Here is a 15533-nt window from a genome sequence, read left to right on the forward strand (position 1 = left end):
ATATTGGGGGAGCGGGCTCAGAGTGCTGTCCAGTATTGGTTAGGATCGATGGGGGTCATTTAGTTGGTTGGGTGTAATGGGACCATGATGAAGCCCTAGATCCCCATTCTTGGACCCTCTGAACGGTGATGTGTTTCATCTCATGAATATAAATGCCATAATATCATGGCACTTTACCCCTGCCCTATATGGTTGTATTCAGGACCATTATTATATTGAGCTATGCTTGACCATTGATTTGGAGAATAGGCGTTCCTATATGAGTTGTCTCTCAGATTACCTCAGACCATGAATGACCTGTAAATCTGTATTGGCACACAGAGCTACATAACCACATCATATCTCTTCTTTGCCTGTTTGCCAGTCTTTTTAGCTATAAATCTTGAACACTCTGACTAAATGATGCAACAGTTTACACACCGATAGAAGAAAGCGGCATTGAAAAGAAAATGCACACACCCTAAATGTCATATATGAATCTGCTGATGTATATGCCAATGAGGGTGTGAGGAAAGGTGGGTGATAAATCCCTACAATATGTACCTACTGTGGATTTGTAAGGGCAAGTTGCACAATTACCACACAAAGCGAACTGTGACAAAACCAATTTTTTTTTTTTTTTTGCATGGTGGAGTGGACAGTGGGCAAATAGATTGCAAGAAAATTCCCAAGTGTTAGCTTGACCTAAGACTAATAGTGTCTAGTTAGGTGTTTATTGAACCATTGAACCTCAGCTGGTAAAATCTATTGTGTTAACCACATGTGCTGCAAACTAGCACACCTGCATGTGCACAGGAAGTGGTATTAACAGCACGGCGCGGGGATGCTGCAGACTCTGCTACACTGCCCGCCTATATCTGACGACAAAAGCTAGAAACTTTAAAAAAAAAAAAAAAGAATCATTTGCCACTCGGTCCTCAATGTCGATATCTGCATTTCATAAATGACTGTTATACAGAAGTTTTCTTCTATTTTTTTTTTTTTTCTTAGTTTTACTGTCAAGTTTTCCCCTATGGCTCCACGTCCTGTCACCTCTGAGTCACAAGGCTACATCCTTACTTCTCTCTGCTCTGCAATGGGGCTATTTGTGCTGCTCTGCAGCCTCTGCACACTCTGCAAGAAGAGGTATGTCCACTAGCATTATATGGTATATTTATCAGGTTTCTGGGAAAGCGGTCACCCAGTTATGTCCATAAAGCAGATCTGCCTAATTCTGGTACAGCCTGGTGGTGTTTATTAGATCTGTCATTCAGGGGTCTGGGAAAGCTGGATAACAATCATGAGAGTTGCGTTATTTGTTGCCACGGTTTCCCAGATATTGATCTCTATGAAAGAGCTGAATAGATTTTTTTTTTCTAACTTAATAGAAGACAACTCAAAAATATTACCTCAAAACAGTTGATGGCTTTAAATTGTGTCAAATATTAGTAGTCACAACACACAGGGGCCATGATACCTAGAATGGCAGTGCTAGTGCTTGACCTCATATGGGGACCCCATCTACCATTTGCCATTTATAATGGGTTATCTCATAAAGAAGTATAGATCAAATAGTAGTAGCTGTTGTAGACAACATGCAATTACCCATTATATACACACATAGCATTATCCAAACATCATATTACGTGGCAGTGCCCTAGCAGCAAGTAGTTATAACTAGAACTATGCCTGTATACTACAAACCACCTCAGTAGCCATGTTTTCTACTCCATCAGGAAGCCAGTCATTTCAAGTTGCTTTAGTTTCATCTGCATCAATCAGAAATCCGCATGGCAGAAAACAATGGATATCTTAATGGATAATGGATATTTTTGACAAGAGGTTTGGTAGTCAGGAGTCTAATGTGTCTGCCCTGAAAATTTACAATCCAGTTTGATTCACTTAAAAAAATTGCCTCAAATCACACCTTTAATTCTGCAGCTCAACAAATGAGAAGACAAATACTTTGTCAGATAATACATGATTTTGTCATTGATTAGGAAGAAGAGGAGGATGAGGAATGTATGTCCTGGTGGCGTAGCCCTTGTTGATGTGGTAACTAAGATAATGGTTTCTTAAAGGGGATTTCCATTGATACTCCTTAAACTGTTCAGTTTGTGGTAGATAGTAATAATTTATAAATCCCTCTTATTCCCCTTCAAGGCTGAGGATGTATTGAATTTATTATAAACCATGAAGATTGAGGTGTTAACTATTTCCTCCATTACTAATGGTACTAACACAACTGTACTATTCAACAACAATTGTTAAGAAAAAAAACAAAAAACAAGCCTTATAGGCTATGGGGGAGTGGGCTCTGGTCTATATGACCACTAGCACAGATACTATTTAAATGGGCTCTATCATTGGGAAAATGTGTTTTTAACTAAACACATACATGCATAGCCTTTAGAAATGCTATTCCACACATACCTTTTGTATGTAAATTGACTCAGTGGCTTTTGAATGAGCCCATTTTTATTCATATGCTAATTAGCTTCCAGCCAGCACAGGAAGTTCCCAGCAGCACTGGTCTCTGCTATTCTCTCCTATCTGTGTGTGTACACAGGAAGCCGGAAGTCATCAGCAGCAACAGCCTGTGCTGTACACATACATAGGAAAGAATAGCACAGTGGGTGCATGCAGCGCCGCACCTCTAATAAAGCGAGGTGAGACGCTCGCCTCATGCGGCGCACATCTGACGTCTGCCGAGAGAAGAGGATCACGGAGGCAGCGGGAGCAGCAGCAGCAGCATGATCGGTAAGTATAATAACATTTTTTTTTTATATATTAGGCCGCTACCTGCTGGAGTATCTCCAGCAGGTAGAGGCCTATTTACCAACCTCCCCGGACTTGCTGACTGCCGCCCCCGCTTCCCCTTGTACTATAGGCCGCGGAAGGCGGCAGTGAATACGCCTGGGCCAGGCCGCGATCCCACTGCCGCTATTATTATACTCGGGTGTCATTTCAGACCCCCGAGTGTATGGGCACAGGCAGTTTTATATACCGCTGGAAAGCCGATCTGGGCCCCGGGTGAAGAGCCATCGGTACCAGTACCGTAGCTCTTCACAGTTAGAAGGGCGTTCCTGACTATGGACGAGTACTGTGAGCAGAAGGAGCGGGCATTCCTCCACGCTCACGTAGTACAACACTATAGGTGCTGCTGGGAAGAAGGACGTTCTTGACAGACTGTCAGGAACGCCCTTCTGACTGTAAAGAGCTACGGTATCGGCACCGATAGCTCTTCACCCGGGGCACAGATCGGGAAAGCCGACAGTGCGCTGAATTCAGCGCACTGTCGGCTTTCCAGCGGTATATAGAACTGCCTTTGCCCAAACCCATGAAAGGTCCTCTTTAACATCGGATCCCGGAGAGGTGAGTAACAGTGTTTATTATGTTCTCTCATCTGGGTCTCCGATTATTATACTCGGGGGTCCGCTAGGTTCACCACTAGGTGCATGATGAGACTTCTGGGGTGCACCAAGAGGCTAATTAGCATATAACTAAAAACGGCTCATTCAAAAACCACTGAGGCGATTTACATACAAAAGGTATATGTGGAATAGCCTTTCTAAAGGCTATGCAAGGATGTGATTAGTTAAAAATGACTTTTCTCAATGATAGAGCCCCTTTAAGAAAGGGGTATTCCCATGAACATAACCATATTTAAATTTGTATACAATAAAAATTTTATTTTTGCAAATATAATGTTACAGAAAATTTTCCTTAGCTGTCAATCTTTTGTCTTTATTTGTTGCCAGATCTTGGACTTGTTAGAAACCGGGCCATGATTTCCTAATTGTAGACAGGCTATAATGCTACGCTCATAACAAATTAACTTGGCCACAGTAAAGAAGTCATGACTGGATTTCTGACTATGGCCAGATCATAGAAAGTTCTGCAATTCTGCTATATTGCTCCTGCAACGTAAATAAAAGATGGCAATGTTTCCACTGGAATAAATGGGCTATCTGTGTAGATGTTTGGTCTTCCAGAGTGCGAAAACCTCCTTGTAGCTGCTCTCAGCTCTGACTCATAGTTGTGGGTCCTGATACATGTCTTGAGAAAGGTGTGAATAGATCTTCTCTTTTTCTTACAGACATTGCTCCGTCAGACTCAGCTACGATCTCTTAGCAAGTCTGACACCAAACTGCATGAAATCAAGAGGCCACGTCCAGGAGACCCACGTGAGTGTCATGAGTGCAATACTTTTTTCCTTTGGAGAACAGACAACCACTCCATAGTTTCGCATTTTTCTTTTTAAATTGTATTAGTTTATGGTGATTTAAAGGTCATTTCCACCTTTGAGCACCGTCACACCAAAGCTGCACTCACTATTCTGCTGTATTCACTGTGTACATACATTATATTACTAATTCTGTACTGATCCTGTATTACATCTTGTATTGTACTCCAGTGCTCTTTGTGGAAATACCATTGCTGGAACCTGTGCAGCTGGTCACCTTAACAGCAACTTTCTACTGTCTATTAGATTGTCTTCATGGCTAATGGTTACTGATGGATAGTTAGAAAGACAGGAGGAGTGCTCTCTGCTGGAAGATAAGGTTCCATAGCTGTCTGTGTCCGACCATGCCCCAACTGCACTAATAATTCTGCTATTGGAGTGAGTGTGGCAGGTTTACTAATCCTGTCTACTGTTTTGTTTAAACAGTGTAAATTTAGACCAGACACTCTAAAGATGCACTAGGTTATTAAATTGGCTCATTCTGGATGTTACATTTGGTTTATCTTTAGACACCTTTGTCTAAATTTACACAACCCATCAATCGGTTTACTTTGCACCAAAATTTTGTGCCTCTATTTTTACTCCAGAGCTTAATTCCTGTTCCAGCTACATTGCTGTCAGTGACGTGAGTGATTTGTTGTAAACTCATCCCTAACAGCTTACGGAGCGTTCACACTACCGTCGGTGTCCGACAGGTAGTATCCGGTGCTAATGTCCGTTCAAAATCTTGTGCGGACATTAGCAGTGGACACTAGCTGTGTCCGTGACATGTTTCATTCATTTAAATGGAGATCGGGTGAGTTGTTTTGCACTCCGTGCCTGTCTTTAAGTGTCCGTTCCTAAAGATGTCCGACTTTTCAAGCGGACAGAAAAAAACTACATGTCGGGTTTTGCTGTACGCTTGAAAAGTCGGACATCTTTGGGAACGGACAGTTAAGGACAGGCACGGACTGTAAAAGAAAGCACCCAATGTCCATTTAAATCGATGAAAAATGTCACGGACTCAGCTAGTGTCCGCTCCTAATGTCCGTGCAAGATTTTGAACGGACATTAGCAGCGGACACTACCTGTCAGACACTGACGGTAGTGTGAACGCCCCCTTAGTTTGTCTTAAACTACTTCTCTTTTTCATACTCCCTTCAGAACTGCGACCAGTCAGTATGGATCCGCTCTACCACCCCCCACAGTGGCCAAATTCCACGCCCACTGAAGATGCCACCTACTCCAACTTAAACTACAACCCTAAGAACTCCCTCTATGAATGTGTGGGATCTTGGACAGACAGAGAGCCTCCGCTAAGCGACTCTCAGGTTAATGTAGTCACAGCTGAGTATGCTTGTGTGCGGAAGGTGAAAAAGGCTACAAAACAGAGGGCCCAAGACACAAAGGAAGATAAGAAGACCCAATTCCCGCCATCTTCTCAAGAACCCTGTCTTCCAAGCCGACCAGCTGACCTAAACGTATGTGTTGTCATTGTATCTTGGCACTACAGTTCACATCCTGCCATGTTGTCATTTATTATGTGGTATTGCTCTATGTTGTTAAAATTTCTTTTCAGTTATACTCATTAAGAAAAAATGGAGGTGTAGGAATGGAATGAAACCTCGACAATTGGGGAAAATTGTAAAATTTAACGGAGGCTCTAGTACCCTGTTGTGCTGCTTCTAGCCTTGTTGACCACAAATGTTGCAGCTGGGCCTGTAGATCCTGTATACTTGTAGGTTGCTGAAATAGGCATGACAGGCTCTTGTAATAAGCATCCTGCTCAATCTTGCCAGCTTCAACTCATATGTGGGGTCTGAGTGCATATGAGTTGAGTAGAGTGGTAAGGTAGGGAGCAATCAGTTCCATGCTTCACCATTCAGCTCCTATCTCTGCTCCCAGCAACTTGGAAGCAGAGATCAGAGATGTGGTGACGCCACTTCACATGCCTGCTGCTACCTAGGTGGCAGCAAAAGAGAGAGGAGATGACTGTGGGGGAAAAGGGTGTAGTAAGTATTAATTTTATTTATTTTGCTTTTGAAGTTTGTGCTTTTTTTCCTGTGGCGGCACCAAGAGGGACATTATACATTGGGGCGTATTAGGGGGACTTTGGTAACCTATTAACAGGGATATTTTAGTGGGCACCATATTAAGTGGACATTATACTGTGGAAGCCTACTAAGGAGGAAATTATACAGTGGGGTCCTATTAAGGGGGACATTATATAGTGGAAACCATATTGAAGGGACATTATAATGTGGGGGGCCACAATGAGGAGGGCATTATGCTGTTGTGACTGCAAGGGGGCATGATATCATGTTATTGCCACTACAGAGCACTTTACTGTGTGGATGGATGGTAATTGTGAGAGACAAAGTGGGTGTGGGCAGGAGGCAGGGCTTACAATAATTAAATTTGCCATCGCACACTATGCGCCCTACAAAAAAGGTATGTCCCTCTTTCACTCATTTGAAAGTTGGGAGGTTTGCAACACCACTGCAAATAAAGGTAATGGTGGTAAAGGTGGCTGGCTGTCAATGGTAGAAGATGTAATGGAGGCCAAATTTTGTTATGCTAAGCACCAGGAAATGGTCTGGGCAAAGACAAGTGCGTGTAAATGAAGGTGCCACATGTGTCTGGATGGTGGATAAGAAAACTGTAGGAACTTCTTATGCTTATTGGGGATCAAACAACCCTCACTACTGATGGTCTTTCTGGGCCATCCAGAGACTTAGTCATGTGTGCATGCTTTCATGTAACCTTGCTCCTAACAGCCTTGTCAGAACAGTCTTCATGGCAGTTCATCAATATGACCATCCAGCCTTCTCAGTCCAGTGAAGCACCCCATTCTCAAAGTCTATGGACAAAATGAGTGCATCATGGAGGCAGATCTGGCAGTCCATAAAGTCTCATCAAGAGGTACATTACTGAAATATAGACTTTGAGTGCCTTTTTATTGGGCAGCAGGGGAAGAATTTTTACATATTCTTCTAGCAAAACCCTAGTTCTGCTAGTGTCTACTCAGACCACATCTACCTCCATTACATCTTCTTCCCAGTTTTACAGCAATCTGATATCCATATCTTGGGTGCTTTTTTTTGTCAATGAGTGTATTTCCATTTTGGGAAAAGCTTGGTTGTATCTAATGTGACCACCAGCTGTTTGGGTTGTGATATAGATTTTACCAGATAGTTGAATGGCAGCTGCTTTGCAACTGCCTCAGGGACATAGACATGCTGTGTTTCTCCAAAAATAAGATCTACCCTGAAAATGAACCCTAGCATGATTTATCAGGATTTGTGGAGTATGCTTGAAATATAAGCTCACTCTGAAAATAAGCCCAAGCTACAGTTCATTAAAAAAAAAAAAAAGTGTGCAGACAGCTATACATGTAAAATGTAACTAGAATACGGCAGAACAGATACAGTAGACCCTGTCTTATTTTAGGAGAAACACAGTTATTATTTCATAACTGAGCTTCTTTGTCATTCAGAACGTTGGGAAAGTTGGATCACAACCAGCCTTATTGATTGTTATTCAGCTTTTCCAAAAAGAAAACAAAATAAACTGAAAGTTTATTTATTTATTTTTTTATACAGGTTGCAGGGTCCACTGTTGCCCCTGCAATCTCTATTATTATTATTTTTTTTTGTAGATTGTGAGCCCCATATAGAGATCACAATGTACATTTTTCCCTATTAGTATGTCTTTGAAGTATGGGAGGAAATTCATGCAAACACAGGGAGAACATACAAACTCCTTGCAAATGTTGTTCCCGGCAGGATTCAACCCCAGGATTCCAGGGTTGCAGTGCTAACCACTGAGCCACCATGTTGCCCCATTGAAAGTTTCTTTTTAACCATGCAGACTACTATATTACTGCACATTACTATGTGTGCAATACTGCAATTCATTACAGGAGATTTAGATATAAAGTGTGCAGCCAAATCTAGAAACGTGTGCCTTAGGACTCATAAACAGAATGAGAATTAGAAAGCCCTATTGTTTGCACTAGGGGACAGTCAAATTCCTGCCATCATCTCTAACTTTGGACTGGAGTATTGGGGACAAGCATGCCTCCAGTCTTGTATTAGTCTCTCTCCTTATGGGTGCAGTTGCTCTGGAAACTACTTGCACAGTTGAGATTTGCATATTCATCTCTCCTCTATAAAACACATATGTATGTAGTAGTGGGAATGGGAAGAAAACTGTCTGCTGAACAAGCATTCAGACAATCTATGTGTATGGCTAGGGCAGAAGAGATGATCTAACACATACAAACTTACAGCATTGATATCTCGAGCAGCGGGGCACGTCCCAGGATAAAACGGACATTGATGAGGACATGAAAGGTCCTTTTTAAAGGGAGTCTGACACTAGAACCCGACATATCAACACAGCCCTGCAGATAGGTTGTGAATTATAGAAGGATCCCCTCCGCTCCTGATCTTTATGTATGTATGTATATACTGTATATGTATATATATGTATAATAATATAATATATATATATATATATATATATATATATATACAGTATATATATATATATATATATATATATATATATATATATATATATATATATTTCCATGTGATACATTAAGACATATTGTTTCTTTTCAAACGAATGAACAGGACGTATTCACTATTACTCCATTATTAATACTATTACATATATATATATGAAAAGAGTTTGTCAGGTAATCTTCACATAATAGTTTACAATGTACAAGTATCACATAGCATCAAAAATCTATCAGGTGGCATTATCTAATACTAGCATCTGCCCGCGACTTCGTCTGCAGGGTGGTGTTGGCACTGAGCCGCTTATATTTAGCCAATTGCTGTTGTGGATAATCCGCCTGCTCCCGCATCTCGGCTCTGCTACATCGCTGCATATGCGCAGCATACTTAGTTGTATGTACATCTCTGGATATGGAGAGCGTACTTAGCTGTGCTACAGCGTTTCCTAAGCTCTGCTACATCTGGCCATTTGGATTAGAGAGATGTTCTTATGTCAGTGTCTGAGCAGCTTCTGTGTTGGAAATGGCTGAAAGGATGTTGCAAATATTTGCCACAGTTCGATCAGTCTGCTCCCGTGTCTCGGCTCTGCTACATCGATGCATATGCATAGAATACCCAGCTGTATGTACATGTCTGCATATGGAGAGCCTATAGGGGTATGCTACAGCGCTGCCTAAACTCTGCTACATCGGGCAATTGTGATTACAGGGGTTTTGTTATGTGACTGTGTGAGCAGCTTCTGTGTTACAAAGGGCTGAACGGATGTTGCTGAAATGTGCCAAAGTTCTCCCCCCTCACCCATCAGAAGCAGAACAAGACATTCCCCGTCGTACTCACTGAAACTCTACACCCGATATACTCCTCTTGCCCTCACAGGGCCTGCATGTTCTGTAGTTTCCTGATCTTCTATGAGACTCCATTTTCTTCAGCTTTCACACTGTCCAGCTTCATCCTACATAGCTCCACCCACAAAATAGCGTGTAGCTTCGCCCACTGCTAGCATGATCCTATCCGAGAATGGCTCAAGGACCTGTGATGATGTCATCACAGGTCCTTTAGTGTAGTGTGAACCTAAATTGTTTCACTGCGGTCATGTAGTGGCGTCATTTACATGTAAGTAGCCTATGTTTTAATCGGAGTTCCTATCTATGTATGTGGCAAATTTCATGCCAATCCGTTCAGCCGATTTTGTGTGATTGAGGAACAAACATCCAAACTCACAAACATCCAAACACACAAACTTTCATGACAAAGTATAGCAAACATATCTTATGGTGAGTTTATTTACTACAATGGACTGCTTGCTATTGGTTGCTTTCTAGAGGATCCTATGGTAGTCTACATGTGTGTAGTGTTTCTTTCCATGAAAGAGGATAAACTGGCAATGATGAGGTGGTTTACTTTGTTTGATATACTTTGCCATATTAGATGATGCCACCTGATAGATTTCATGATGCTATGTGATATTTGGACATTGTATTCTAGTATGTGAAGATTACATGATAGACTCTTTATACATACTGTATATAACATTCTGATATGATCTTACATGAGGATTCTTATGCTCAAAATCTAGAAATTATGATGATGGTTGATTATTTTGGTCGAAGGGCTCGTTCACATCTGCGCACTGTCTTTGTTATGCAGGTTTCCATTTCCTGCCCGAGAAACTGGGCAGGAAACGGAAACCTGCAGGCATTTTTCAAACCCGTTCAAATTAATGGGTTTGAAAAGTGAACGGTCATGAGCGCCCTTGAGCATTTTATGCTCTCCGCGGCGAAACCGTTTTTTTTAACCGGACACAAAGTCGGACATGCAGGACTTTGCGTTTGGTTTAAAAAAAAAACGGTTTCGCTGCGGAGAGCACAAAACACTCACTGTCGCTCATGTCCGGACACAGTCTGACAGGTTTCCGTCTTCTGTCTGCAGAAGACGGAAACCTGAGAACAGAGACTGGACGCTGGTGTGAACCCAGCGTAAGAAGGATATTATGTAACGGTCATTACAGGGAATAACTTTATGTATATTTATATGCTACTCTATGACAGTTGAATAATAGTGAACGCGTCCTGTTGATTAGTTTGAAGAGAAACAATATGTCTTAATGTATTATATTATATATTGTATTATATGGAGCTAGGTAGTAATAGTATATTATCATTCTATTTATTTATTCTAGAAGTCTGTTGAGAAAGGTCCTTACAGGACCAAAATGTCCGTGTGACATGACTATTACTAACCTACTAACCTCACCGGACCTGCCAATATAAATACATTTCCTTTATATGTATATATACAATGATTAATATGTTATATTGATGTGATAATAAAGATTTTTGATATTTTTGCACAAAGATTATGAGTGCAGTGGATTGTTCTATATTTTTGGACTATTAATTTTGCACTGGAACTTGAGATATTGAGGAGTGCAAAACTTATTACTCTTTCAGGGTCACCTGAATTGGTGCTTCCATTGCGAAGATACTGCCGTTTTTGTCGATATGCAAATTAGCTCTTTGCAACAACAAAGGAGTTACTGTTTACCTGTTTGGAGCAACAAGAATACCCATGTTGCTTCAAAGAGGTCATTTGAATATTGACCAAACCAATGATATATTAGTCACAGAGTCACCAATTCGCAAGGGAAAATCACCAGTCGATTCAGGTGAACCCGGCCTCTCTATCTATGGGACTGGATTGACAACAGACTCCCTTTAATCCGTATAGAAATCCATCAATGGACAATTGTCAACCTAATGGGGCATTTATTATTATTTTCATGCAAGTTTTCCAGCGCAGACCTCAGGTTTGCAACTTTTTAAACATCAGCCATGGCATAAATTGTAGCAGCTGATGTTTTTGCACCACCCACTCCGCTTTCTTGACAGGGGGGTGAGGCGAGGGCATGTTGAGGATGGTGACATTGGCGTGCTACAGTTCTTATCATTTACACAGAGAAACTGGGGTGATTAATGCTTGAAATTTACGACAGCTATAAACTGCCATAAGCTTTACTCCATATGTACGGCCTGGCAGGCGGTTTGCCTAATCATAAATGAGGCTCAATATCTGCCAGCACAGGTGATACAAAAATCTCGACACAAACAACTCAACAAGTGAGGGTTGGTTCACACTAGCATATGTATTCCGTCTGGGGAGAGTCCGCATGGAGACCCCCGGACGGAATACAATTGCAATTGCAAGCGATAGACTGCACAGACCCCATCATAGTCTATGGGATCCGTGCGCTCTGACAGCACAGCACAGCGCTTGCAATTGCGATTGTATTCCGTCCGGGGGTTTCCATGCGGACTCTCCCCAGACGGAATACATACGCTAGTGTGAACCATGGGTGAGACACAATGATTTTTTTGTAAATAACTGCAGTTTTGTTGCACTTGTCTTGCAGCTTGAAGACATGTACTCCAAAGTACAGAAAAAAAAGAGGCCAACAGGAACAGAGGGCACCGAAGAGTTAACAAAGGCATGTAATAAAGATATCATTCATCCTGTGCATCCGATCTCTGAACCAGACGAAAACTTCTATGAGAGTATAAGCGATATGAGCAGCCATCACACTAACTACAACACAGCTTCTGACACCTATGCTTAAATGGGCGTTTTGTGTTTCAGTGCTGCACCATTTTCAAGATCTCTGCTTGCTGTCAGTGTGTGGGAAGTTAGCTGTTTACACCCACAGGATGAAAAATGTTATATAATTCACACAACTGAAGACCTATGATATTTCTGTCCAGTTCTGGTTCACCAGCAGCAGAGATCCTGGAAATGACCAAGAACTGAAGTACAAGTTTTATTAGACAGATGCAGAATTTTTCCCATTTAATAACCAAGCTTTATTTACAGAAAACTTCATTTAAAGGAGAATATAGATGGATATACCCTTAGGTAACCACTGGTTACATATTTAAGGAGGCTGTATCTTTAAAGTGAGAGGTGACATGACTAGACGTATGCAATGTTGTTTCACAGTAAAGCATGAAAAATTCCAGGATGAGAATATTCTTATAGAGTATCATGTGACTGCAGGACAGAAGAGCCGCAGTACTCAGAAGATCACTGCATCATAAAGCTCTGACTTCAAGTCGGACACGCAATCTTATTTCTCAGCCCAATTACATTTGTGTGAAAAAGTCACAGTTGCTGAGAAGCAGTATTCTGTATCTATAGAGTAAAGACACTGAGGCTGTCACTGAGATATTCAGAACATTTCTCACTAACATCCAAAAGTTTATGTCAGTCTTTGAATCGTACTATTATGTCAAGATTTAGGAGTTCCTGGGTGGCAGGCAATGTAGTCACCGTTCTAGCTCCCACATATACTACTGCCCAGCTTTTCTACACTCCTGACAAACCTTCCTAGTTGCACTAGGACAAGGCATATCAATACCTTAAGAGATCTTGTTTTCAGGACTCAAGGATGGTTGAATGGTCTTTGGTGTGTTTGGACCTTTAAAATGGACATTTCACCAACTTTCCATTAACCACAAGTCTTTGCATTTTTAATAGCATGTGCTCAACTGATTCCAGTGCAGTTGGAATTTTTTCTCTAACCATTACGGTACCTGAGCAATTGCTGCTATTAATTTCAGCACACAATATGCTAATTAGGATTTCAACTGTCAGGTGGGCGGTCCTAGGCTGGAGTAGACAGTTTAGGCTCACCCACCTGACAGTACATAGTCTAAATTGAACATCGGATACTAAAACAACCAGCACAAATTGCATTAAAAGGAACTGTGGGGGGGCTAGAGAAAAAATTCCAACTGTGCCAGTATCAGTAGAGGATGCAAAAAACTGCAGTTGATGAAAGTGGTGAAAAGTCCTCTTTATGGTCATCAGAAAGTATGCTTAGCTCTGATGCAGTCAGAATAGTTGGAATGTTGAATAACTATACATATTGGACCTATGAAGGGGGTTGTCACCCAGATTTCCTGGTGGCTGTGTGTGTCAACTTTGGGATTTAGAAAACTATATACTGTATAACTATATAGTGACTACAACCAACTTTCTAGAATGTTATAGAACAACCTGACTCAAGGACAGCTATAGTACTTTTATTTACTGGTGATTTGGATGTGGAGAAATGCTCTATACTTCGTACTGTTATAATATACTCTATGAACCTTTATGTGGTTGTTTATATTTGTTGTGCTATTGTTTTATAATGGATTAAAATGCATTTTAAGTAAAATGTACTATTTGACATTTATATAGGGTTATGATTTTCAATCCATAGGAAGTGCAATATAATAACAGAACCAGGACTATCTTAGTAATGGTGCTTTGTACCATCGAAAGATAAGTCTTAAGGATAGGTCATCAATGTTAGAAATCAGATAACCCCTTTAATCACTGCGAAGTGAGCAACATTTTAGTTCAAATCTTGAGAAAGCTTCCAAATGAGACACCCGGGGCCAGGTCACTGGTACCAAAGAAGTGTGGGAGCACCCCATAGATTTCAATACCTTAGTACCAATGATCTGCCAGAGTTCCAGATGTTGGTCCGCAGCAGATCTAATATTGATGGCCTGTCCTAAGGATATACCATCAATCTTAGAAACAGGATAAGCCCTATAAATCCAGACAATTCACTTCATCTGAAAGTCCATTTTTTCTCTCCATATGTGTACACAGTATATACATTGTGATGTGAGATTGTACTCAGGATCACCTTTGCTGGGGTCAAAGGACACATGTCTGTTTCATCAAAACCAGGCCACACAGCAGCAGATAGATGTAAGGTCTCGTTCACATCTGCGCCCGCTCTCCGTTCATACAGGTTTCCGTTTCCTGCACAAAACAGAGCAGGAGACGGAAAGCTGCAAGACTCTTTCAAACCCATTCATTTGAATGGGTTTGAAAGATGACCGGCCGTGAGCGCCATTGATTGTTTTATGCTCTCCGCCGCAAAACCATTTTTTTTAAACCGGACACAGAGTTGGACATGCAGTACTCTGTGTCCTATTTTTAAAAAAACGGTTTCGTGGCGGACAGCATAAAACGCTCACCGGCGCTCACGACCGGACCCGGTCTGACAGGTTTCCGTCTTCTGCATGAAGAAGACGGAAACCTGAAAATGGAGTCCAGGCGCTAGTGTGAACCCAGCGTCACACAGACTGGCTTTCAGTGTCCTCAGGCAGAGAGAGAGAGACTCCCTCCTAACCTCTCTTAAATACCTGGCCTGTCTGAATTGACTGATAGAGTGGTGTAAAGCACTCTGCCACTGGACCCCAGAGCAGTGGAAACGTGTTCTGCAGAGTGACAAATCATACTTCTTAATCTGGCAGATAACATTTCTCTATCTGGCAGTCTGATGAATGAGTCTGAGCTTGGCAAATACCAGGAGAATGTTACCTGCCTGCCAGGAATTGATACAGGTCTATATTATGTCTGGGCCCTGGACATTAGGGGCCCAGCGACAGCCGCTGCATTTTTTTTTTCTTTTTAATAGGCTGTTACTGGCTGGAGTTACGTCAGCCAGTAACGGGCCCTATTTAATTACCTATCCTGACAGGGGCCGGGATCTTACCGATCACCGCAGGGCCCCACAAACACTATTATTATACTCAGGGGGGGGTCTTTTCAGACCCCCAAGTATAATGATCGGAGGCCCAGGAGAGGTAACAAAACATTAAAAAAACAGTGTTACTTTCCTCTCCGGGCAGGCTTAGGGCCTACTTGTGTGATGTCCCTGATGTCATGTGACCAGGGCCTGCGTCCTTATGTGTTGCGACACAGGCCCCCCAGGTCACCTGACGTCTAGGACAGTATTGAAGATG

At 41.7% G+C, this 15533-nt stretch overlaps 1 protein-coding gene across 1 annotated transcript; it reads left to right on the forward strand.

Moving 5' to 3' along the window:
• Positions 1-932: 932 nt before the first annotated feature.
• Positions 933-12543, forward strand: LIME1 (Lck interacting transmembrane adaptor 1). Its single transcript, XM_075278627.1, has 5 exons — positions 933-1125; positions 1980-2034; positions 4079-4166; positions 5369-5685; positions 12143-12543. Exons 1-5 carry the CDS (start codon positions 944-946, stop codon positions 12344-12346), a joined length of 846 nt encoding a protein of 281 aa, XP_075134728.1. The 5' UTR covers positions 933-943; the 3' UTR covers positions 12347-12543.
• Positions 12544-15533: the final 2990 nt, after the last annotated feature.

This window comes from Leptodactylus fuscus, chromosome 6, assembly GCF_031893055.1.
Source record: "Leptodactylus fuscus isolate aLepFus1 chromosome 6, aLepFus1.hap2, whole genome shotgun sequence".
In the NCBI taxonomy this organism is placed as follows: Eukaryota; Metazoa; Chordata; class Amphibia; order Anura; family Leptodactylidae; genus Leptodactylus; species Leptodactylus fuscus.